Below are 26,362 nucleotides of genomic sequence, written 5' to 3'. Positions count from 1 at the left end.
AATGGCCAAAGCGAGTCATAAGGCAAGCCATGCTAAAAGCATGGGTTGGTAGACTCCGTCTTCTAATACTAAGATGTGCAAAATTACATGGCAAGGATGTGAATACAGGCAGTGATGGGGAATTGAGACCCATTTTTTAATTAATCTGCTGTACTCACCAAGGTCCCACATTTTGCATTCTTTCTATTCTGTTTTCATTTATTCTCCCAACAACCTAACCAGTATGTTCCTGAGCTTATCTGTTTCTTCTCATAATTCGATGAATGTAGCTAGTCATAATCAACACACATTTTTAATGTTCTATCTTGTAACTTCTTTTAGAAGCATTTCAGTACCTTTCCAAGCTATCAAGGATGAGAGTTTTACCAAATGTTTTACCACTGCATAGCATGAAACTTCATCTCCTCATTCTCCGCTATGCATTCCTTTCTGTCTTCATCCTCACTGTTCTGGCAATTCCAAATGTTTACTGTCTTGTTATGTCAGTTACCCATTTCCATTTTCATGTACTAAGTTCTATGTTAGTAAGATAATGCTAGAAGGTATAAAACATAAACCATAGAAAGTCTGGAGCTTAGCAAGGTATATATTTATATCTCACTCATGTAACATATGACAGAATGTTATTGGTTGGCATTGGTGAGGTAATAATTTTGTACTTTCCTGTACATAGTCATTTAGAAACTCAGTCCTGCCATTTTCAACCTGTTACTTCAAGATTTGCTCCAGGTATTGATATCAAACTATCCATCAAAAGAAGAGTAGAGATTCATAGATTTTTTAAAAACAATGCTGCTATGCTTTATTGCTAGAAATCATCGTAGCCATCATCAAAAAAAAAAAAAAAAAAAAAAAGTAAACGTATGTGCAGGAGACCAAACTAAAAAATAAAAAATGGATTTGGGGAAGAGACAGCATTTCCAGGCTTTGCTATATTCCTCATTTGTTTGGAAAATTATACTCTTTTTTTCCTACCATTTTATTATTTTGCCATTAATTTCACCATTTATTTCTGAAATCAAAAGCTCATCAGTATCTTAACCACCTTCCTCTCCAAAATGAAAGAACTTTAACTCAACATTACCTTTTTTTAATTACATGCTCTTTTTGGTCAGTATTTTGTGCTCTCTCCCTTTTTATATACTCACATTGTTTTTATTCCTGTTGTTATTACTATTGTTTGTATTTTTTTCTTACCACTTCTTTATTGCATCTTTAACTTTCTTTCTGGAGTGATTTTTCTTATTCTTAGAGTATGTATCCTTTAGTAATAGTTTGTTGGTGAAAAACTGGTTCAGTTGTTATAGATCTGTTATCCTTATCTCTTTTTGCACTCCTAAAGAAAAATTTAGAGGAGACAAAATGATAAGTTTATAGATCATTTTCCCCTCTCTCCCACTATATTGAACATAATTGTTCCAACATCTTTTCCTGCTTCCATTGCTGCTGCTGAAAAGCCAGTACGCGTGCTCATCATTGTTGTTTTATAAATTATCAGTCTTTCTTTCTGGCTAATTTTAATATATGTCATTGGTGTTCTGTGGTTTTAGTCATGCTTTGTATGTACTGTGTTTCTTGTGTTTATGGATTCATGTCCTTCATTTTAGGAAAATTTTATGCTGAATTCTTTTCAGATATTACATAGTCTTCTCTCTTTCCCTCTCTCTCTTGTATCTTTCTCTCTTTGTCTATATCTATCTATTATCTTGGAGTGGATTTATGTTATACCCTCTAGCTGTTTACTACATCTCTATTAACTGACGCCTATATTTATATATTTTCGGTCTCCCTTCCTCTCAGTGCTTAATTCTGTATATGAAGCTCTAATCTACCTACAACTTTTGGAAATATTCTTTCCACCTATGTGTAATTTGATGTATAACTCAGCCATTGAGTTTTATGTTTATATGATTATATTTTTGTTTTTAAATTTCTATTTTATTTTTAATCTGCATATTTACTTTTGTCTTCCTTGATCATTTTTAATCCACGATTATTTTTACTACAGTTTTATTGCTGTGAACATTCAATATGAAGTTACGTGCCATTCTGTATTTGTGATTCTGGGATAACTGAACATGAACAATAAATTGAAGCAACAAAATCAAAAAGTAAAATTCCATTATTAAAAAACACAGATTACCAAATATAGTTTTCCAGTCAAAAATTAAATCTAACCATTTGCCATTTAGAGGAAATCAGATTAAAATAAAGTGACATACCATGAAAAAAAATAATAAACCTAAAAATAATAGGATAAATAGGCAAGGAGCATGAGATTAACAGAGTATTTTTTAAAGAGATAATTTAAAGCAAAAATATTACATTAGAAAGAGAGTCATTGTATTTGGTAAAGGAAAATTAAAACTATAAAAATAACTTTCATAAACATGTATTTCCAGAGAGAAAATTGATCAAAACACAAAACTTTTAGACATATAGGAAGATGCTGGTAGTAATGATAATAGTGGGGAATTGACACCTATTGCAGTCTGAGAGATCAATTATGATGAAAATACAAAGGACAGAGAGAAGTGTTTTTGTGGAGGGGAGGGGTGAGTAAGCAAACTCCAGGGCCCTCTTTACTGCTTCAGGCAGACCACTTTGCATCTATTGATATGGATTTTTTTATTTTATTTTAGTGTACGAGGATTTCACAAGAGATAGATTGTTCTAAAATTATTAAAAACACAAAAACAATATCTGAATGACCATTAACAAAATCTATTTAAAAGCTAATTTATGATCATCTATCATAAATAAAATAGACTTTTTTTTCATAACATGGAACTTGCACCAAAAATGAATTCTGTATCTGACTACACAGATTGACTAAGCAGGTTCCAGAAAGTAGAAACTATGTATCACTCTGTGTATCAATACATAGCACGTGTAGCTATACCTTTTATATAGCAGAAAAGATAGTCATATGATTTTATTATTAACCATGAATAATAATTATATTGATCATTCAACTCAAAAAGTTAAAGTATAATATAAATGCACTTGTTGGAAAAGAGGAATTAGTAAATTACAAAACAGAAACTCATGAATTAAAACAAGTAACAAAAACTTAAAATTCTTGTTTTAAAGACCAATAAAATAGACAAACCTCTGACATAGCCAATCATTTAAAAATTATTATATCTAAAATTTATTAGGTGTTTCCAATTTGCCATGTATTTTACTAAGTAATTTATTAATTTATCAGAATTTATCTCAATCTTCAAAATAGTATTTTTGACAATCATTCATTTCTTTCATAAGCATTTATTAACAATATACCAAACATTATATGAGGCACTCAGGACATACTGCTAAACAAAATTCCCCTGCCCTAAAGGTATTTGCATTTTGGAGGAATAAATAAATATCTTCATTTTACAGGTGAGAAACAAAATTTAGAGAACTTAGGTAAATTTCCTAAGGTCACATAGCATCTTTGTGTCCAAATTGTATTTGAACCCAGGTTTCTCTGAATGCCCATGCTCCTAACCAATATGTAATGCTATCTCTGTGGGGACAAATACAGAAAACATATTCATACCATATGAATTATAAAGAATATACAACAACCATCATTATATTATTGTAAAAGGTTTTTTGTTTTGGTTTTTTGTTTTTTGTTTTTTTGCCTGTTATTTGCCAGACACTTTGAATCTTTCAAGGTTCACAACTACTCTCTGACATAAGTAGTAGTATTTCCACCTTATGTTACAATTGAGGAAACTGAAAAAATGAAATGTTAAGTAACTTGTAGTTGCAGAGCTACCTCTATACCCAATAAATCTGGCTGTGGAACCCACAATTAACTACTAGAATGTGTAACTACCTGAGATTGAGAGACTGTTTTAAACTAAACAATTACTATTTGTATAACTTGCTGTTAAAACATTGAAATTATGAATGATAGTTGATATTCTAGTGAAATGTGAATTGCCAAAGTTGGCTTAACCAGAAATTTAAACAATATAGTCAAGGAAAATAAAGTCAAAAAAACTAATTCCATTGATGGTGGCAGACGCAGGTAACTTTGTAAGAATCCTATCAGTATTTGAAGGCAAATATAATTTCCCTACAATTTAAGTTGATACAGAATATAGGAAACAGGAATATTCTGGTTTGTTTACCAGTCACTCATCATTATGGTACTGTATCTGTCAAAGTTATCTGTAAACAAACTATGACTCACCAGTGAATAAGCTCACAAACAACCTTAATAAGCTACAGACAATCTCGCCTTTAAATATATGCAAAAATTCTAGCATCTATTAAAATAATATGTCATAGTGGTGTAAAAGATATTCCAAAATGTAAGGTTCATGCTTTCTGGATATTGAATACATGTGCTTATACCAACAAGCAAAAATTGCCAACTCCTTAATCCAGCAACTTCAGTTTTATGTCTTACTCAGAAGCAATAAAGCAGAAAGGTATTCCAAGATAGATAAGAGTGTTTATCATAATGTCATTTATAATAGAGAACACTGTTATCAATCCTATAGGAAAAATAAAAGAAAACTATCTTACACTTAACAATTATAATCCACGGTAGATAGTTACAAGAGACATAAGTAAGATACACAAAGCATTTTGTTATTTAAAAGAAAAAATTCTAGCTGGCTGTATAAATTAGGACTTTGCTGAAGAGGAGGCATTTAGGACAGGTCTCAAAGGATGAGTAGCATTTTAACAGATATGACTGGAAACACAGAGGGATGTGTTTCTGGGTCAGGAAACCTGGAAAGAAGTAGTGAGAAATCAAACTGAAAAAGTCACCTGGGTCCAAAGCATGAAGTGTATTAAATAGAAATAGTACTAAATAAATCAGTGGAACAGAATTGAGAAGCCCGAAACAGATTCAAGTATGTGGGAACAAATTATATGACAAAAGCAACATTTTAAATATTGTGGGAAAAGGAGTTTTACTTATTTAATGATGCTGAAATAATCAGTTACATTCCCTATCTCATACCAATAAACAAATATTGTCTAGTTGCATGAAAGATCCATAGAAAATGCTACCAAAAATACTTCAGAAAATACTGACAAGCTTAGGTTTGTAGATAATTTTCTAAACAAGAAAAAAATCAGAAGTCAGGAAGGAAACTATAGACACGTTTCTTTTTTCCCAAAAAATGTTATTAAAATTGTGTTACAGGAACCATCATAAGCTAATTGTACACTGGGGAAGAATAGTTTGATACCCCAAACACAAATAACTCTGAGAAATTAAAGAACACAGATAAGCAAATAAAAAGCTAGCAAAATAAGAAAAACAACATAAACAAGTCACTGAAATGCAGATGCAAATGGCCAGTAAAATTATGAAAAGATGTTCAACATCCTTAGAGTTTGGGAAAACATTAAATAAGCAATAAAATATTTTTTAACCTATGAATACTAACAAAACTAAGCAGATTCATCAAATGCAATGCTGGCAAGCATGTAGTGAAACAGTATCACATACAGCTAGTGCTCGACTTACGACCACAATTGGTTCCGACAGACCGGTCGTAACACGATTTGGTCGTAAGTTGAGTAGGCTATGTGTACAGTACTGTGAAATGATGTTATAAAAATCTTTAAGTCATATTTTATCATAATTTTCTTTCATTGTTATATATCATAATTTTCTTTGTTCATTTTATGCCATTTGTATCATCTCTACACCATTTTGTTTCTTATTTTTACATTCTTCAGGTTTAAGTAAAACACTGCATTACCAGTACAACTGGTTTAATATTTGCAAAACATACAAAATTACAAAATACAGGTGCATACAAAAATACAAAATACAAGTGTAAAAAATACCACAGGAAACATTTTCCCAATTGCAAAACATATCAAAATATATAAACATGTATGAAACATTTTATTGGCCGTTTTTGAATTTGATCTTCCATCCAAATATATAGCAATTTCTCCATTTCATGGATGGGCCCGCTTCGTTGCATTGTTATAACTGTTGATCGCATGGGTGCAGACCTTTCACAGCTTCACGAATTCTTTCGTTATCTTTTAAAATTGTCGGCACAGTCGAGTGTGATAACTTCGTATCACGTGCGATCACATTCACTTTCTTTCCTCCTTCGTACTGCTTAATTACCTTCATTTTCGTGTCGAGATCGATGGCCTTTCTTTCCTTCTTGGCAGGCTAAGGTGTAGACAAAGACAATTTCCTCTTGGTAGACATCTTGGGAGGGGTTTGATGAAAAATATCCAAGACACAAAACACAAATTGCTCTACCGAGTCTGGGATAACAGTTGAAATGGTGCACGCGGAGATGGTACTGCTGCCGGAAGCTGGTCCGCACTGTCTTACGCCCAGCTGGGCAATGTTTGCGCTGCCAGACGCGGAGCAGTCGTGGCTAGCGATTGTGGTCGTAAAGTCGAATGGTCGTAAGTTGCGTAGGTCGTAAGTCGATCAATACCTGTATTACCAATAGGTAGGGAAAGTACTACTATATTACTGAAAAACAATTAGACAGTACTTATTAAGATGAAAAATGTGCATGTCCTTTGATCTGTCAGACCCAGTTTTGTGAATGACTGCTAGAGAAAATACAATACTACATGAAATATGTGCAAGGTTGTTTATAGCAGGATTGATTTTTAGTGATTAAGAAAAGAAAAATCAGGCAGGGCATGGTGGCTCATGCCTGTAATTGCAGCACTTTGGGAGGCCAAGGCAGGCAGATCACTTGAAGTCAGGATTTCGAAACCAACCTTGCCACATGGTGAAACCTCATCTTTATTAAAAATACAAAAATTACCCGGGCATGATGGCAGTGTGCCTGTAGTCCCGGCTACTCAAGAGGCAGAGGCGGGAGAATTGCTTCAATCTGGGAGGCAGAGGTTGCAGTTACCTGAGATCACACCACCGCATTCCAGTCTCACCAACAGAGCAAGACTCTGTCACAAAAAAAAAATAATAATAAAACTAAAATTTTTTTAAAAAGAAACAGAAAAATACTGCAGCTGTGTTCAATGTTTACCTACAAGAGGACAGTTGATTAAAGCTGGTACATCTATACAATGAAATAATATGCAACTATTAAGCAGAATAAGGCAGGCAAATATTTACTGAATATGATCTTTTAATAATAAAATAGCAAATATACAAAATTTATATTTTAAAAATAAAAAAACAAAAATAACTCATTATATGTGTGAACATATACTTCTTGGAGATGAAGTGGGAGATTATGTGTACATTGTATTTGCTATTTGGCCAGAAAATAAGATTTGCAGGGTTAGCAGCAAGAAAAGTTTTTAGTTTACTTAATTCATAACCCTTTTGTTTGACTCATTGCAATAAGCAGATATTAGTAGTTTTACCAATTTATTTGTCATTTACAAAAATATAACAATGTTTTTAAAAATAAACCATAATTGGTTACAATTTGTATTGTCTTTGAATTACTTTCCTGAAATATGAGAGAAAAGGAAACTATCTTTGTATAATCTAACTATTTACCAGACAACCCACATGGAAAGTGAAGTATATCAACCAGCACATGGTCCTTAATTGTGATTATATTTTATTGCACTCAGCCTATTCAGTGCCTAAATTACCAGATAACCGAATCTGTGTTCCTAACGGTGGAAAGTGTATTAACAGTATTTTTGTTCCCTGTCGTAGCCCTGTTCCAACAATCACATGGATGAAGGTTAATGGTTATATTCCTAGTAAGGCACGTCTGCGGAAATCTCAGGCAGTGCTGGAAATACCGAATGTACAACTGGATGATGCAGGCATTTATGAGTGCAGAGCTGAAAACTCACGTGGAAAAAATTCCTTTCGTGGACAATTACAAGTATACAGTAAGTGTTTTCAGCAAAGCATGATTGCTCTAGTCCCAAAAGTCAAACTAAAAGTGGAAATTAACTTTAACTATTGTTTGTTAAATCCATAAAAACCAAATAATAATTTATAATCATACTTCTTTTGTAGGTAAGGCATCATGTAAAGTTACCCTACACAAAGGCATGATTTAAATTATAAATGAATGGGGAATTCTCAGTGTCTTTGTATAGCATACAGAATTTATGTCCTTAAAAATGAGCTATTTTCCTGGCACCAGCACTACCCTCTGATAAGCTAAAAATCTCAAAAAACTTATTAGCTTATTCGAGAACTTGGCCAGAATCAGAGTTTTCAATCTATTATCCATCAACCAAATCCTTCCCAGGTGCCATTTTTTGTAAATGATGTTTGAACAAAGTCACACCCACTTGTTTACATATCACCTGTATCAGTTTTTGCCTGGAAATGGCAGAATTAAATACAGACGGAGACCAGCTGACTTACAAAGGCTCAAATATTTGCTGTTGGGCGTTTTTCAGAATAAGTTTACTGAGCTGTGGTCTAAATTAATATATCTGTATGATAAATAAGCCCCTACAGCCTGCAAGTGTTTATATTGTCCCCAAATGCCAGTCAACTAGGTTATGTCTAAGAATCAGGAAAATCGGTTTCAAAAGTTGTTATAGTCTCATCTTCTAAAGTTAAAAGTTGTTTGCACTTTCATATTTGACTTACAATATATGTAACAGGCAAGTTAGGGTATTCTCATTTTTAGATGAAGTCACTAAAAAGAAGAAGCAATAGGCTAGAGCATTGACATAAGCAAATACTGATGCTTCGAATAGACAGTTTTCCAAATTTCATGTTGGCTGATTCCTCCAGGAAACTATGACTGTCCCTGTATCTCAAGATCAGTTCTAAAAGCTCGATGCCCTTTACAGGAACTCCTAAAAAGTATTTTAAAATATTAATATCTGAATTCAGCCCGTCTTCCTTCATCTTTAACAACTCCTTTAGGAATTTAGCACGCTAACCAAATTGATTATGCATAGCACATTTTATCCATTCATTCACTGATAAAGTTAATGTTTGTTAAGTGCCTCCTACTGTTCTGCATTCTAGTAATAGAGCCTTGAAGTAACTCATGATCCACTGGACTAGATCAAAACCAGACCCTACACTAGAGGGGAACATTCTGTGTGCAGTGATAAGGGCATGTGAAAGGACTATGGGAATACAGAGCCTACTGCATTCTACTCAGAGAAGTCAGGGAAAGCTTTAGAGAGGTTAGGTAAAGGCTAAACAGAGGAACACATCCTGGAAGAAAAGGACATAGCCATTTGAAAATTTCTACAATTGAAATATTAGCACTGGTTTGTTTTTAGGCCATGAATATTATATTTGGGTGAAATCCACAAAGTTTATAACCATTCATAATTCCTTATACAGATGATGAAGACAGTTCTCTAGTCATAGGGGAAAAAACAGTTGTGTGCCCCAATGGAGCAAAGATTACTGTTAAAAACATGGTGATTTTATTCTCACAGCAACGGTTTGAAGTATTACCATCCCTCTGTTCAGATCAAAATCTGGTACTGAAAGACAAGTGTTCAACCAGAACTTTACTACTGAAAGTCACAAATAATGTAAAGCATGCTTGTTACTCTGAAGGCTTTCAGAGGAAAATACCATTTCTCTGTGTTCTGAAGAATGGCCGTCACCTAAATAGAATTAGATTGTGTGTTCTGGGGACTGAGGCTGTTACACAGCACAACTCTCCTTGCTCCTCCCTTAACCCCACCTACTTAATTCATAGATAATGATGACTGTTGCCAGAAATATAAATAAATAAATAAGAAAATGCTTTCACTCCATATTACTGGTATGCATTTTAGTGAAAAAGTGCTACTTAAACAACCTGGGCTGTCCTTGTCATGCACTGTAGGCCAGCTGGGAAAACACATACCTGCCCAAAGTTTGCATCACTTTGAATAGAAAAAAAAAAAAATCTAGATTGTTCCTTAGAGAAACTGGGCCAGCTTGGCCCAGTTAGCTACTTGGCATATATTTGTGACAGGTGGGGAAGATATCTTGAGAGCATGTGAACTCTTACTTTAGCCCATGTTTAGGGTGGCTTCCTACCAACCTCTATCAGGAGGCCATACACCTTGCTTTGTCCTAGAAAATCCCACTTTGCATCTGTTGCCCTGGGACAATTATGAACAGTGTCCTATTTCACTTCTAAAAGTATCTCAGTGGCCAGGTGCAGTGTCTCAGACCTGAAATTTTAGTACTTTGGGAGGCCGCGGCAGCTGAAACTGTCTCTAAAAAAAAATACAAAAAATTATCTCAGCATGGTGGTGCACTCCTATGGCCCCAAATACTCTGGAGGCTGAGGTGGGAGAATCACCTGAGCCCAGAAAGTCAACACGGCAGTGAGCCAGCCTGGTGAGACCCTGTCTCAAAAATATTACAAATAAAAAATAAAAGTATCTCAGTTATCTTGCATTCATCCAACTTTTGTACTTTTAAAACTGTCATGTTTGACATGAGGGCTTTCCTCCCCATACAATTCTGTAAAATGTAGATAGGATCTTGGCCATCATTTCCACCTAACTGGCAGTAGATATGGAAAGCATGATGAATGGATGTTGAACTGTATGCATGGTTTATATTTAGAACCTCTCAATAAAATGTATTAAGCTCTGTAATTGGAGCTATATCTGTTAGAAGTATAAGCTACCCTTTTTATCCAAATGGTCAATATACACAGAGTACTGAAAACATGATCTTTCCTGTAGTACAGGTTTTTCTTGAAAGTGCAATTGCAGGATTGCTTATGCTTAGCTATTAGTTTTAAAAGATGAATCGGGGATAGTCCCTTTTTCTGGTGAAAGCATCATAAAAGTGAGTGCTGTATAAATGATAGACATAAATTTAAGCCATATATTTTACTGTTTTTAACTCGGTGTCTACATTGTAAATATAAAGCAACAAATGATACAACATAAAGAAATCCATGGTAGTTAAATATATTAAAATTAAGGTACACTTACATGGCTAATATAACATAAATAGGCCTTAAAAATAACACTCATAAAAAAGAAATAAAACTAGCAAAAATTAAAATATAAAATTTTGGAAATAATTCAAACCTTAGAATAATCTGCATAAATATTCCACTTAGTATACCTTTCTTGATAATAGAATTTTCATGGGATAAGTCATTTCTTTGGTTATTTCTGTCCCCTCTAGATTCTGATGATTGACTAAAAGAGCTGGTTTTGACTCATCATACACAATTTTGTTTTTATATTTCTAATAAAAGTGGAACTCTTGCTTGGTAAAGTTCTCAGTTAAAAAGAAAAGGAATGAAAAAATGACAAGAAATGAAGAACAAAGTAAGGAGGGAAGGGGTAATTGAAGGGTAAAAGTTGGAGGCAGGAAAGAAACACCATTTAAGCAGTTTTATATTATAAGGAGTTCTTGAAATGGGAAATATTTTATGTACAAAAAAATCTTATTATATAAAGATGTGTGACCTGTGAGTTTAAATATGTATCATGTTCCCCACCAACTAGTAATTTGTCACTCTATAAAGACAGTCGCTGTGATCTCTAGACAGGTTATATTTGCTATTTCGACTAGGATTGTATCAGTATTGAAATATACCTGTAACCAGAATGCTTAGAAGAAAAGCAGGTTGCACTGTAGTAAATATCCAGTAAAGGAATACAGTTTCATTTTCACTGTAGAGTGGTGTTATAGATTTCCTTATCTTCATAAAATCTCTGGAAGGTATCCTCACAAATGTTAATGACTTCTATCATCCGTTATTTGATTGTAAGGTCTTTCAAAACAGACTACTTTTTGTGTTTCTTATTTTTTTTTTTTTATCTAGCACTATGAATTCTGTTCAGCACACAATGGATATTTTTATTACGATTCTATACTGTTATAAAGATTAATGCTTAGGTATGCACATCATTTTACAATGTCCACTATGAAAAATAATTGAGAGTCAGGAAAGACTAAGGAACTAACAATTACTAAGAGCTTATCTTCTAGACACTACTATACTACGAGGTGCTTTACATACATTAACTCACAATAACCCTTAGGTATTAGGATTCCCATTGGACAGAGGCGAACCTAGGCCTCAGAATACTAAGGAACTTGTTACCCCAGGACCCATTAATAGCAAATAGTAGAAACAGAATCCAACTTAAACTGGCAATGACACCAGAATTCAGCTCCCACCTCCACCCCCAAGTATAGCATGCTACTTCTCAGTGAGACAATGTGAACCTAGCTAAGGCATGAGACAAGAATGGAATGGAGAACAGATAAGTTCTGCTTACTGTATACTATACTTAACGTTTTATTAAAGATAGAGAAAACTGTGCGATATGTTAATATCGTTGCCATTAGTTTTTATTCTTTTTTCCTTTCTTCAAAATATTGTTTATGTTAGGCATGATCTTTAAGATGTTTTGGATATTAAAATATATTAAAGATTTACTCTAGGAAATGATATAAAATTGCAGATTCCTGGTTAGTAATTTCCTACCCAAAGACAGTTTTCAATCCCGTTTTCTGGAGAAAAATTTCTTGTCTTGAATTCTACTGTTACTATGAAAGTGATGCCAATATGTATATTCACAGTTGCCAGAAAACGAACTTGAACATTACACATGGGCAATGGATTGGTGGGGGGAAGTAATCAATATACATTATCTTCTGTCATCATAGTAGCTCACTGAAACAGGAATTACCATCTGTAGCTTACAACTGAGACTCATTACCGTTAAATAACTCATTCTTAGCCATGTAATAGAGCAAGAGCATGGTAGTACTAGAAATTGAACCCATATTCACCCCCGACTGTATAATATCTCCATTATAACACATTACCTCTCATTGGCCCACAGCTGAGAGTCATAATATTGAAAGTGATCTATGCAGATAAAATATGTTGACTCCTCAATGCCTAAGAGTACAGAAGCAACAGAGGAGGCCGATGACACTTAGCATTTATTAGTAGAGAGTCACAGAATTTCTATGACAAGAGATAATAAGCAAGAGTTTTCTTTATGAACATCTGCTTAGCATTTTATAAAATGGAACCCCGAGACCGATCTGAGCTCAAATGTATTACATAAGTACAGTGTATCTGGTGAGGCTTTAACAGCTCCTGGGTTTAAAGTGCCATATGTCTCTTCAATTTTCCACACCCTAAAATAGGTAGCTTGATAAAAGCTAGATTTTAAAAAGTTATTATGTTTGTTTTAAATGTGGCCCAACCTGTGATTTTTCTTTCCCAGATAGATGACTCTCCATAATGCAGACCACGTCTTGGTGTCTGCTCATCCCATGTTATTATTCAGAAGTCAAAGCCAATGCCCTTTAGTTACTTGCAATCCTCTGCCAAAAAAAAAAAAAAAAGTTTAAACGTAACCTTTTATGTTTCTGATTTTATGTTACCTGTAATTTGGTTGTTTTTGTAAGAATCTTGCAAGTACTGCAATGTCTTTTTCATATCATAGCCTAAGACAAATTATTTCAGGCCTTAATCCAGTCTTTAATTTTTTATTTTAAAAATCTTATCAATAAGTCCATATAGTATAGACCTAGTGGTTGATAAAATATCTTGCAGTGTAAGAAGACATCTATAAAAAGTCAACCTGATCTAGCATTGAACACAACCTACATTTTCCAGCTATTTTGTGAAGGATAGCAATTCATAAATTCCCATAGCCATAATGTTATTAATGTTTATTCAATGATGACATTGAATTTATTTCTCTAATGTGGAGCTTAACTTCACTGTAACATGATCTACAACCCAAATTCCACTTGTATGTATGTCTGTGTGTATGTTTGTGTGTGTATGTATATGCATTTTTGTGCTTATGTATATATTTGGACTTGCTTCAAAGCTTTTATATTAAGTCAATTAACAAGCAGTTTATATATGCTAACTGCATATGGCATCTTAAGAAGCAGCCAAATGACATCACCAAGTTACACTGTTTCAGGATTTTTTTTTTCTATTATACATCATAGATAGAGATAAAGCTACAGACGTATAAATCTTATGCATAACAACATAGCTTGGTACAAAAGATTCACAAACCAGGTACGGTCAGTATTCATAGCAACAAAACATGAAACAACATCCGTCTGTCTTTTGTCTGTCAAGAATTGACAAATTGATAGCATTTTTTAAATTTTGAGGGCAGTGTAACAGGATACTTTTCCTTGTAGAATGATTGGTAGAGTGAATCTGAATAACATTTTAATGGCCTCTCACCCACTAGAGTTTGAGCTAATAGCAAACAGATATGGTGACATATTTATGTTTGTATCCTCAGAGTAAGCATTGTACCTATAATGGTGTCCAAAATAAAAAATCTAAAGAAAGAAAAGAATTAACTCATATTCATATTAATGCCATTAATCATGTTTGATTCCCGTGACAAATTCGTTTTGTAATCAGGACTCTAAATTATGCCACGTTACAGAGTATTCCAAAATATGTTTGAAGAAACATTTTTTCTTCCAATTTCGAATGGATTGTTCTCTCAGATGTCAAATCTGTTTTTATTTGAATATTTTAACAGTTCTTTCTTTTCTAGCTTTTCATTTCTATAACTTTTAAAGATCTATTTTGAATTCCTTCTAAAGGCTCACAGTCACAGTAAATTTAGAGACAGATAAACAGGTGGAGGAAGACAGCGAATCACACTGCCACGTGTGTTCCTATGCAACAATTTTGCATGTTCTTCACATGTACCCCAAAACCTAAAATGCAATAAAATAAATAAATGGGAAAAAAAATAAAAATAAAAAGATAAACAGGTCTAACAAATATCTTAATGAGTTATATGTAGGACACTGTTTTGTCTAAAATAAATTTATGTGTAGAGTCATATCTGCTCTTAATGATCTCACTATCTAGGTGATTGTCCAACTGTAACCAACTAAAATATTTAATAACAACTGAAGTCAGCAACAGAAGAAAGGTAACAAGCTATTACATGAATATTTTCCAAATGAATACGAACTACAGGTGTTCAGAGGAGGTGCACATGACTCTTCTTTGGGGCTGTGATTACATCTTGCTTAATATAGAGTAAATGCTGAATTATTAGTAGAATTAAAAGAGAGAATTGAAGTAGAACATTGTATATAGAGCGAACAGTTTAAATAAAATACAACATGTGTTGAGAGGTAACACACCAGTTTATTTGGCTTACAGGAGTCATGCATAGTATTAAGTATCCTGTCGGAGTAGTGAAGTTTACAGAAAACCCACCTGTAAAAGTGGAGTTTAATATTGTTTGTGTATCTTACCCCTCCTATCAGTGGTTTAGCATATATGACACATAACGACAAAGAGATGATTTCAGAAGGTAGGTACAAAAATCATGATCACTATTTGAAACTCACTATGGTAAGATTTTTGAATGATAGCTTCCAGACTTAGAAGCTGAATCACAGAATATATTATTCCAAGGTCTACAAATCCTGACTATGCTGTGCTGGGGCTTCTAAAGTCCAGAATACATTTGCTAAAAGACCAATAAGGTAATAAAAACAAAATTTCCACTTAGAAACAAGTAACTAACTTTGTGACCTTGGGTAAATTTCTTTAACTCAAAGTTATCTGATTCATAAAATAGGGTATATTTGTTTTAAGGATGAATATTACAGAGATTAATTGAGAATTTAGCTCAGTGTCTAGGACATGGTAATGACTAGGACTAACATTTAACAAATGTGAGTTCTTTCTTGCTCTTTATCCTCCCTTCTAAACTGGCTTTGGCTTGGGACATCTGCTACTCCTTTATAGCCACTATTGTGACATGCATGTGTAGTTTTCTTTATTTTTTAATTTTTCCTTTTTGAGACAGGATCTCACTCTGTCACCCAAGCTAGAATGCAGTAGCATGATCATGGCTCAGTGCAGTTTCAACCCCCCATGATCAAGCAGTCCTCCTGCCTCAACCTTCCAACTAGCTGGGCCCATAGGCATGCACTACCATACCTGGATAATGTTTTTTATTTTTAGTAGAGACAAGGTCTCACTATGTTGCCTAGGCTGGTCTTGAACTCCAGGCTAAAGTAATCCCTCTGCCTTGGGCTGTCAAATTCCATATATTACAGGCAGGAACCACCATGCTGGGCCCAACATGAAGTTGTTTAGCATCTTGTTTCATATGCTCTCCTTTTCCTTGGCAATGACATTAGACCACCTCTACCACAGGAAAAACTCTTTAATGTAAAACCTGGCTGTTTCTGTTCTTAATAGCCTCTAAGCTCAAACAAGGACTATGTAGTATGAGATAAATGAACATACAAATAAATGAATGATCAAAGCCCTCACTAGGACATAGAAATATTTTATAGTTTTGACAAAAATGTTGTTAGAGAGAAATAATAATTTCAGTGCAATATTTTTATATGTATTTCTTTGACTGTTTTGAACAGAATAGTTGTAGAAAAAGAGTCAACATTATTCAACATTTTTTTTTCTTAAAAATTGGCCAGTAGTGGAAAGGAACTTTAACCTGTATCTTAAGATTTCATACAATTACAACAGTATCTCATTCTTCATAAAAGAAATTTTCCTCTGTAACAATTTTGCAAACTTGAAAAAGATTATATTGCAAGAATGTAAATGAAGAAAAATTTTGCACTAAAATCTGGATTCACAAATTATTATTCCAGAGTCATTTGGGATATATATACACATACAAGTTGAGTAGTTACTTTGTAATGCGACCTGGTGTATTTCTACCCGTGTGAATGCTGCCCTGCTACATTGAAAGAGCACTGACTCTAGTACCTGACTTCCTGTTACACCGGTTCAGGTGTCTTGGGGATAATTAAGCCACTTAAACTCAAAAATAAAATAAGAAGACTGAAGACTTTAAAAAAGCATTTTATATCATCACAATATCTTCACTGCTCTCTTTTTGGTACAGTAAATAGAATTTTGTGTGTAATGCAATGCCATCTTCTTCAAAATACCTATGGTGGAATGAACTGCTTTAAAAAAATACATTGAATTTTTCCATGTAAATTTTAAACTTGGTGAAGTGTTTGAGAAATGAAATCATCCTTGTTTACTGCTTACATACTTACAGCCTACCCACACTGGGTAGAAAAACTGAATGACACTCAGTTAGACAGTGGGAGCCCTCTCCGATGGGAATGTAAGGCTACTGGAAAACCCAGACCCACGTATCGGTGGCTGAAGAATGGAGTACCCCTCTTACCTCAGGTACCGCTGGGAGCTATTACCTGTTCTACTGTAATTTTAGCAAGATTTCACACAAGACAAACTAGGCTTCTTTAGTCTTACTGAAAGCTTTTTCCTGTTTCTGATTCATAAAATAGGACATGTTTGTTTTAAGGATGAATGTACAGGGATTAAGGGAGACTTTAGCTCAATGTCTTAGATACAGTAGTCAAAAATTTTAACATGAGGAAAAAATATATATAAGCATTTTTAATTTTAATTACTTCATTATATTAGTAATACAGCATTTCTTTAAAATGTTTTCAATTCTATAAATTATAGAAACTGTCAATGATTATCATAGACTTACTTCCATTTCCAGCTGCCTTTTAGATATCATCTAATGTTACTTGGTATCTTTGTTAGATAATGAAAGCAATGTGCACTAAGATTTTTTTTTTTAATGATTTTCTTGGCATTAAGTAGATATCTGGTTGTTTAATAATACTTTAAATTTAAAATTTATTTTTGAAATATGCTCTTGACTTAAGGTTATCTTACTTTGCACATGCTCCATTTTTTGTCTTTTATACCAACTTTCTTTTGATAATGAAGTATATTGTCTGACCAATAATTTTATCTAGAATCTAGTCACAAGGCAGTTTTCTATTTCTGTTAGATTTTTGGGAAGTGAGGGAAAATGGCAAACTCCTGATTCAATCAATATAGTAAAGGGATTGTTCTTATGACTTGGGCTGTTTTTAACCTTGATCTCATGTCTCCAACCTCAGTCCTTTCTACTATGTGAATCCTTCTTTTCTTTTGTAAAAGGAATGCAAATAAAAGCATCATCTGCTGATTATATTTCACAAGCTCAACTAGTGTACCAAAAAAAGGCACCTCACTTTAGAAACAAAACCAAAAGTAAAACTTGTCAGAATAACTACAGAAACATATCTTTATAATATTTTAACCAATAAATAAGTATAATTTACAAGAGGTATGTTTTAATAAAATAATGAACAATACATTGCTATATGGCCAAATAATGTTTAACTGCATTAATTGCAAACTTGTTTTTTCTTAGTCTAGGACAGAATTCCCATAAAATCCCTGTTATTTGTTTACTTTCTGGATCTAATGTTTTTAATTTCATTACAGAGTAGGGTTGAGATGGTTAATGGAGTATTGATGATCCACAATGTGAATCAATCAGATGCTGGAATGTATCAGTGTTTGGCTGAAAATAAGTATGGAGCCATTTACGCTAGTGCTGAGCTGAAGATTCTAGGTATGCAATTTCTAAGTAAATAAATAGAAATAAAAGCCTTGCTTCTTTTCATTAATTTTTACTACACTGAAGTTTTATGATGTGGTTGTAAAAACCTATTTTATGGCTTGAAAAGAAATACTACGTGTTGCTAATTTTTTTTTTAGCTTTAGGAGACAGGTTAATATTATGTATAGTTTGTCCCATAACTATTTGTTCATATGGTTTTTCTAACTTTAGTTTTAACCTTAAAAGGCTTACACAATACGCCTTTGCTATGGCACTTAAAAAAAAATCATGTAAAGAAATATATGTTAACTCCCAAGGAAGAATGCCTTGAGGGTAGGAGATCAGAATATAGAATTCGAGCAGCCTGTCCGTGCTCCCATAGCAATGCTTAATAGTTTCCCCAAGCATCTCCTACCAGTAGCTGTGTGGACAACACTCCTGGCTAAATCACTGCCTCCTCATGGGGCATCAACTAATACCATCCTTACATAAGAGAGAAAGGCATCCTGACATCAGGCACTGCAATATCCTAGGGTTACATCCTTGAAAAGAATGTAACCCAAGCACTGCATTTCTTCACTACTTCACTAAAGAGTACAGGAAAGAATCAATCCAGTGAAATAGACTACCTACAATGAGCTTATATGAGCCATTGGAATGAATTTCACTTTTCTCACTTGATGGTTTCCTAAACTGGTTTTAGGATGTTGGAAATGTAAAGAAATATACTAACTCATTGTCTTTCCAAAGTGGACAGAAGCCCAAGTGTGCATTTTATTTCCCATTTAAATTCTGAAAGCATAACTAAAGAGAAACTCCAAAGATCACAGGAATCTTTGAGCCTACCATTTACGTATCAGCTAATTGTAATACTTCATAAGGCAGTTTGTTGAATTATGAATGTTTGCAGTTAAAATTTCTCCACATTACAACAGATCCATCCAAAATAGATACAGGATGCTTCCTTTCAATCTTCTTCATTCTAATCAATCAAATATTAATGTACTTTCTTGTCAACTCACACTCTAACGGCACTGAATTAAAAGGCTGATTCAGCCTTCACCTAGTTAATAGCCCTGAAACATTCTCAAACCCTTATAATTCATGAGAAATATTTTCAAAATTATTTTTTATAAATTCTATTCCCAGTAGGCAAAAAAAAAAAATGTTACCTGCAACTATCTCCCCATAAATTTATTTATTTATTTATTTATTTTTCTTTGAGACAGAGTTTCATTGTCACTCAGGTTGAAGTGCAGTGATGCCATCTCTGCTCACTGCAACCTCCACCCTCTCAGGTTCAACCAATTCTCTTGCCTCAAGATCCCAAGTAGCTGGGAAAACAGATGCCCACGACCACACTTGGCTGATGCTTGTATTTTTAGTAGAGATGTGGTTTCACTGTGTTGGTCGGGCTGGTCTCAAACTCATAACCTCAAGTGATCTGCCCACCTCAGCCTCCCAAAGTGCTAGGATTACAGATGTGAGCTACCATGCCTGGCCAATGCCTTTTGTTTTACAAAATCTCTTAACCTATCTCAGTTGTAGACATATCATCTTTTTATATGTTGTGAAATGCATATGATGATATATTTATGTATATAGTATGAAATACATATAATATCAGATTGATAAAAATAAATGTCACAGACACTCTAGACTTGTAGACATCTTTTAGGTTCTCTTAGATTCAAAAGTCTTTTGATAAAAATTGTGGTATATGCAATATTAATGATCAGGCCTAAGTGAATAATTAAAACAAATAAAATTGCTAAATGAAATTCAAATAATTCAGTTTTAAAAAATTAATTTTAAACACTGCATTATATAAAACATTTAATTTGTATAATATTAAAGTAATATACAAAATTCAGATTCATAGGTAGGAAACAGAAGACACAGGATTGTCTTTTTCACAGGTCACCTCCATATTTCCAAAGGAAGCCCAGATAGACTCTCATGGTTAGTCTCTTGCTCTTTTGCCAAAATCGTTCACTAGTCTTTCATAATTGAAGTTGGTAATCATAATTAAAGCATGTCATTCTTTGAAATAGCCTTTATCTTCAGATCCCACATTGTAGTAAATCACCCCATCATTGTATGGAATACCTTGTAGTAAGATAAATATCGATTAATAATAAGTGAAATTTTGAGCTAGTGCCTTTTTCACAGGGAGATATACTATGATTTTATGAGAAATACATCCCAGAAGAAAAAGTTACAAAATCTTGATGAATCATCCATTAGAGATTATTGTTATTGCTTCTGATAGAACTAACATTTATATTTTTTAATAGCTGCAGCTCCCACTTTTGCACTGAACCAAGTGAAGAAAACGATAATTGTTACCAAAGACCGAGAAGTTATCATAGAGTGCACACCCCAAGGCTCTCCAAAACCGACCATCTCTTGGAAGAAAGGAGACAGAGCAGTTAGAGAGAACAAAAGGTTAGAATCTGTTTCATAATTCAAAGTTAACATTACACTTTCTTGAGGGTGCAGGTGACACACACAAAGTATGCAAGACAGAGTCTTATAGTACTGTGAGACATATTTTATGAACTGATAGATACATGGTTTTCTATATAGACAGCGATTTTATAAGGACCCAAAGTTTGACTTCAGATTGGTTAGTCGTCTTTGCTTCTATAGGGTTTTAGTACCAGTCGGAAGTTTCACTAGGTTTTGAAGAAAGTACACTTTCATTAATCTAATTGTTTTTTTCTTGCTGTTTTTCATCTGTGTTTTGGAGGTCTACAAATTATCTGTGATAATTTTTAAGGGTTATGTTTTAATTTGATTTTAATAAGAATAATAACATACATGAATCTTCTGGATAATCATGACAGAATACTTTCATGTGATATTTATGCCAATGCTTATCTTTTTTTCTAGATCATGTTTATGCAAAATAGTATAGGATTACTTTGCATACCATATGCAAATGAGAAATGAGCAGAGGAATATTTAATATGTAAACATTTGTCTTTGGCAACTAAAGCCAAAGGATATCACAGGAGTACAAAAGGAGAAAAAATCATGAGGGAATCAAAGCATCACATGGTAATATGTGTGCCAGATTCAAATGTTTTGTGTCCTACCATTATTGACATATTGGTGTTACTAATGGTGATTCAGCTTTGACAAAATAGTATCCTCTATTACATCAAAATCATATTGTGTAGGATTATTTACATTTTGTTTTTTAATTTATCTAGAATTATAAGGAGTTTATGACTTGGTTTATAGTTGTCCAAATCTACATAAAATGTAATTAAAATAAGTCTGCATTAGCGGTTGACTTGAATAATTCCTTAAGTAATTTTGAAACATTTTGAAAAATTAAAAATATATAGAGTATTTTTGTTTTCCGTCAAATATGAAAACACTGATTTAAATAGTCTGTCTCAGATGAAATAGTTTGTGGAATTACTGGCTTCAGCTTAGACCCAAGGATCTATGCTTCCTGGAAAGAGTGATCACCTGGGATTGGGATGTGTCATTGTTGGCGCTCTTGTAACAAAAGACCTAACGTAATGGTCAAGGCTAACACTCATAACAAAAGACAGGTTAACAAGAGAAAAACATAACACATTTATTTATCTAATCAAAGTTTTATGATACAGGGGCCTTCAGAAAACTATTTTTATGCTTAAGGCCAATGAAGAATAGAGAGCCCTGTAGAAATACTGGACGAAAAGGATGTGAGCTAATGGTTATAGACTGAGAGGGGGAAGCCAGCAAGGCCCTTCTGTTCAGATGTTTCTTCTTGGCCTTTCTGTGTGGTAATCCTTTCCTCCAGGTATAGGACAAGTCACCTGTCAATGAGATAATTCCAGGGAGAAGGTCAATCTTTCTAGGTTTTATGGCGTGCTTTGGGGAAGAGAAGTTACAGTTTCTATGACCTCCCTTGGAGGAAAGAAATTCTGTTATCTATCATTCTCTTCAACAGAAAAAGATGAGTGGGAAACAGACAGATGGGATATGTTTAAAAAGACCTTCCTTCCAAGGTCCTTTCAATCTTCTTTTCAGGTCAAAGTATTCAGTGCCATATTGTGGGGTATCATGTTCTGAGCCTCAACGTTGTACATCTTGTTTTTTAAAAGAGTTTCTCATTCTCGAGTGGGGGGCAAATGACAAATTATGAGTTCATTGTTGCCTATGATTAAATTTCTCAAATAATGATTGAATATTAATGGATTGCTGCTCACAAAAAAACATGATCTTTAAAAAATCGACACAAACCTAATTAAAGAGGAAGAAATTTGTTGCGTAGTAAGAACAAATAATTTACACTGCTAGGTTATTTTTTCTGAATGTATTAAAAAGTTTACAGTGTCGTGAAAATATACATGCCTTATCTATGCAAGACATTCTATCTGAAATGCATGACTTTGTTTTATGTTTGTGGGTGGCATGTGAGGTTTGTCCTATTTATTTCATTTCACAATAAGAATGTTCTTTATCAACTGTTCACAAATGTCACCTTGTGAGTTTAAAAAATTAGGTGGGATCTCTTTTAGCAAAGCAAAAATATTGAGAGAAGTAACAAAATTGTGAGTTTTCTATTACAACAAAATAAGCATACTCAATTTTTTATTTTTCAGATGTTGAAAAATATAGTTTGAAAATTTTTCAGCTTTCTTGCTTCTCTCTCTTTCTTACTGCTAGCCACTCAGGTTAGTGAGAAAGATACATTGACCTCAAACTCAGATCACTCAATTTTTTCTAAATGTCAATACTTCCGGTCAAAGTGTTTTTTAGGAAGAAGGGTAATAGGTTTAAAAAAAAAAAGTATTTATTCAAGTAAAAACAAGACTCGGCCACATTCCCTTAGCATTCTGGCTACCTTGATCTACATGTTTAGGTCAATAAACTGGCTTTATTTAATAACAATGCTCAGACATACAGTGCATTTTTATTCTTAAAATTGACAGGCACACTTAAAAAATACCATTTGTATTATTGAACGACTTGTAACTGTATCTGGCAGTCCTAGGTTCTATGAAGAAAAATCTAGTTCACTACAAAAAAATAATAACACTTAATGTTAAATGAGTGGCTAAGATTTACACAGCAATGGAAAGAATTCCAAAATACAAGAAGACATAGTTGAAAAATTGTGCTTTCTAAACTTATGAATAGAAACTTAACAATTTCGAATGTATATATTTTCTATTTTTTAAAACTAGTCTCAGTTACAATGACAACTTATTTTCTTGTGGAAATTTTAGATTATTTCTCTGTTATAATGCATACCAACCATTTGATTACAGTTGTAAATATGAATTTAAATGGAAACAGAAGTGTCAGAAAACTGTTAAGACTTCAAAAAGTTTATGTCATTTTTTAATGTATAATTTACATCAGGGGTATAGATTCAAATCATGACTTATTTTATTGGAATATAAATATAGATATCATTCAGATGATCTATATCAAATGTGTACCCCATTCATCCAGCCTATAACAATTGAGACAAAAATGTTGAGTTAATTAGCCTTGTCCTTCATTAAAAATCTTACTGTTTTTCATTCCAAAGAACTATTAAACAGCAAATGGCAGTTTCTTTATAAGAAAATAAATAATAATATTATAATGGGGAAAAGGAATTAATGTAATAGTATATTATAAAAGAAACATACAGGCCAGGTGCAGCACTCATGCCTATAATCTAAGCACTTTGGGATGCCAAGGTGGAAGGATCACTTAATCTCCTGAGCCCAGGAGATTAAGACCAGCCTGGGCAATACAGCAAGACTCCCATCTCTACAGAAAGAAAAAAAAAAAAACAAACTTAAAAAACTAGTTAAGCACGGTGGTGCATGCCTGGAGTCCCAGCAACTCAAGAGGCTGAGATAGGAGGAAGGGTTGAGCCTGTGTGGTTTAGGTGAGCCATGATCATGCCACCGCATTCTGGCATGGATGACAGAGCAAGACCCTGTCTCAAAAATAATAATAATCGTAATGAATAAGATAAAAAAAGAAATATTAAAAAAACAAAATATATCAATTGCACTTTCATAGCATGAAATTATGTCCAGAGCAATGGCATAAAAATGTAATATATAGTTTTAATTGCATGAAAATATAATCTAGTCATATCAAAATATGTCAGAAAATCTCAAAGGTGAATTTCAATCTAGAGTTACTCAAATTTAACTCTTAATTGTAAATACAATGATTGAAAATGATAGAACAACTGAAGGTTATAGTTAACCATTTATCAACAGAGTGCCAAATAACCACTTGGCTTATTTTTTTCTACCATGTTTTGAGTAAATCTACCTGGTTGAGTTTTGTTTGTGTTGATGAGGGGTGAGTGTCTTCAAAATGTAGCATTTTTTATGTGTATCTATTTTGCTAAGGAAATTTCGAAATCATTATTCTAAAGTTGAAACTTTGATAATAACGAGAACATAATACGACTTTTAGAAGAAACATGATTAACAAATTTCTTGCTTGCTTATATATTACCAACATTTCATTCATTTGGCGCTAAATGATACACCTAAAATATACAAGAGAATGGATTACATCAGAGCTATGAATTGTTTACAGTTGTTACTTATATCACAGAGTGATCAATATGAAATCTCTTCAGATAGTAAATCGAATTATTAGTCATAATGATGATGACTGCTTATGAGTTCATAGCATTTATAATTTGCAAAGCACTTTAATGTTGTTGGTAAAATTTTAAACCAGCGTATAAAAAGAGGACTTAATTGCCCTGATTATCCTGTAGATTATGAGGTTTCAACAAGTTATCTAATTTATTATCTTACTAAATTAAAAGTGTAAGCTGATTGGGTTGTGAGAATTAAATGGAATTTTGTACGTAAAATACATTGCCTAGTGTATGACAGCTACTTAGTACTCCGTGGATGTCACCTGTAATGATAATGATACTGATGACAATGATGATAGTGGTGCTGGTAGTGGTGCTGGCGATAATGATGATATCTGTATTAGACCATTTTCATACTGCTATAAAGAACTGCCCAAGACTTGGTAATTTATAAAGAAAAGAGGTTTAACCGACTCACAGTTCACGGCATGCGAGGCCTCAGGAAACTTAGAATCATGGCATAAGGCAAAGGGGAAGCAAGGCACTTTTTTCACAAGGAGGCGGGAAGGAGAAGTGCCAAGCAAAGGGAGAATAGCCCCTTATAAAACCATCAGATCTTGTGAGAACTCACTTTCTATCACGAGAACAGCATGGGGAATACTACTCTCATGATTCGATTACCTCCACCTGATCTCTCCCTTGACATGTGGGGATGATGGGTGTTATAATTCAATATGAGATTTGGATGGGGACACAAACTCTTGTGTCTATATTAGTACCATTTGACCATATTAATACGATTCGCACCTTTGAATCTTAGAATACTGGCATCCATTTCTGTTATCAGTAGTCTGGAAAAGATTACCATTCCCATTTCTTTGTCCAGTCATTAAGGAAAAGGCTACTTAAGGTATTTTTCCCCAGGACTAAAGGAGTCTTTTACATCTTTTGCGTCATAAGTTTGTTATTAATCATTCTTTGTCCACAAATCACTATTCTTTTTTCATTGGAGCCCCAAACCTGTTGTCATCTATACCTGGCATTGAATATCTCATCTCCCTTACCTATTTCTAGCTCAGTGTCTTTGGAATAGTTTCCTGTCCTAGCAGACCAAATATTTACTTGTTCCATTACCATTTTATAGGCCATGTGCAAATGGATAAATAGACATGGGGAGTTAATGGAAATAGAAATGAAGTATTTTAAAGATTCATATTTTTACTGTTTTTTTTTAAGGGATCTCCAGGGTTTCCCCCATGACTTTCGCTTTTGAAGATCACCCGCACATAGTCCCTTAGGTTACTGTATCAATCATGTCCATTTTCATACTAAAACTAATAAACTCCAGAAGTACTAGGAAGTAAAATATTCCACAGGGATTTTCTCTTTTAGTAGACTTTTATTCAGAATGTTCCGCTCATCAAACTCATATTGGATTTTCACTCCAGCTCATTA

At 33.6% G+C, this 26,362-nt stretch overlaps 1 protein-coding gene across 1 annotated transcript in view; it reads left to right on the top strand.

Annotated features, from left to right (window-relative positions):
- CNTN5 (contactin 5) overlaps positions 1-26,362 on the top strand; it is a 1,397,849-nt gene that overhangs the window by 1,063,759 nt on the left and 307,728 nt on the right. Inside the window, exons 10-13 of the mRNA XM_032295928.1 lie at positions 7,646-7,827; positions 16,963-17,099; positions 18,219-18,348; positions 20,634-20,784. Coding sequence (XP_032151819.1) covers positions 7,646-7,827; positions 16,963-17,099; positions 18,219-18,348; positions 20,634-20,784 — 600 coding nt within the window. The remainder of the gene's footprint in view (positions 1-7,645; positions 7,828-16,962; positions 17,100-18,218; positions 18,349-20,633; positions 20,785-26,362) is intronic.

This window comes from Sapajus apella, unplaced genomic scaffold (assembly GCF_009761245.1).
Source record: "Sapajus apella isolate SASKATOON/1434 unplaced genomic scaffold, GSC_monkey_1.0 scaffold34, whole genome shotgun sequence".
NCBI lineage: Eukaryota > Metazoa > Chordata > Mammalia > Primates > Cebidae > Sapajus > Sapajus apella.
This window is presented reverse-complemented; position numbering and strand designations above follow the sequence as displayed.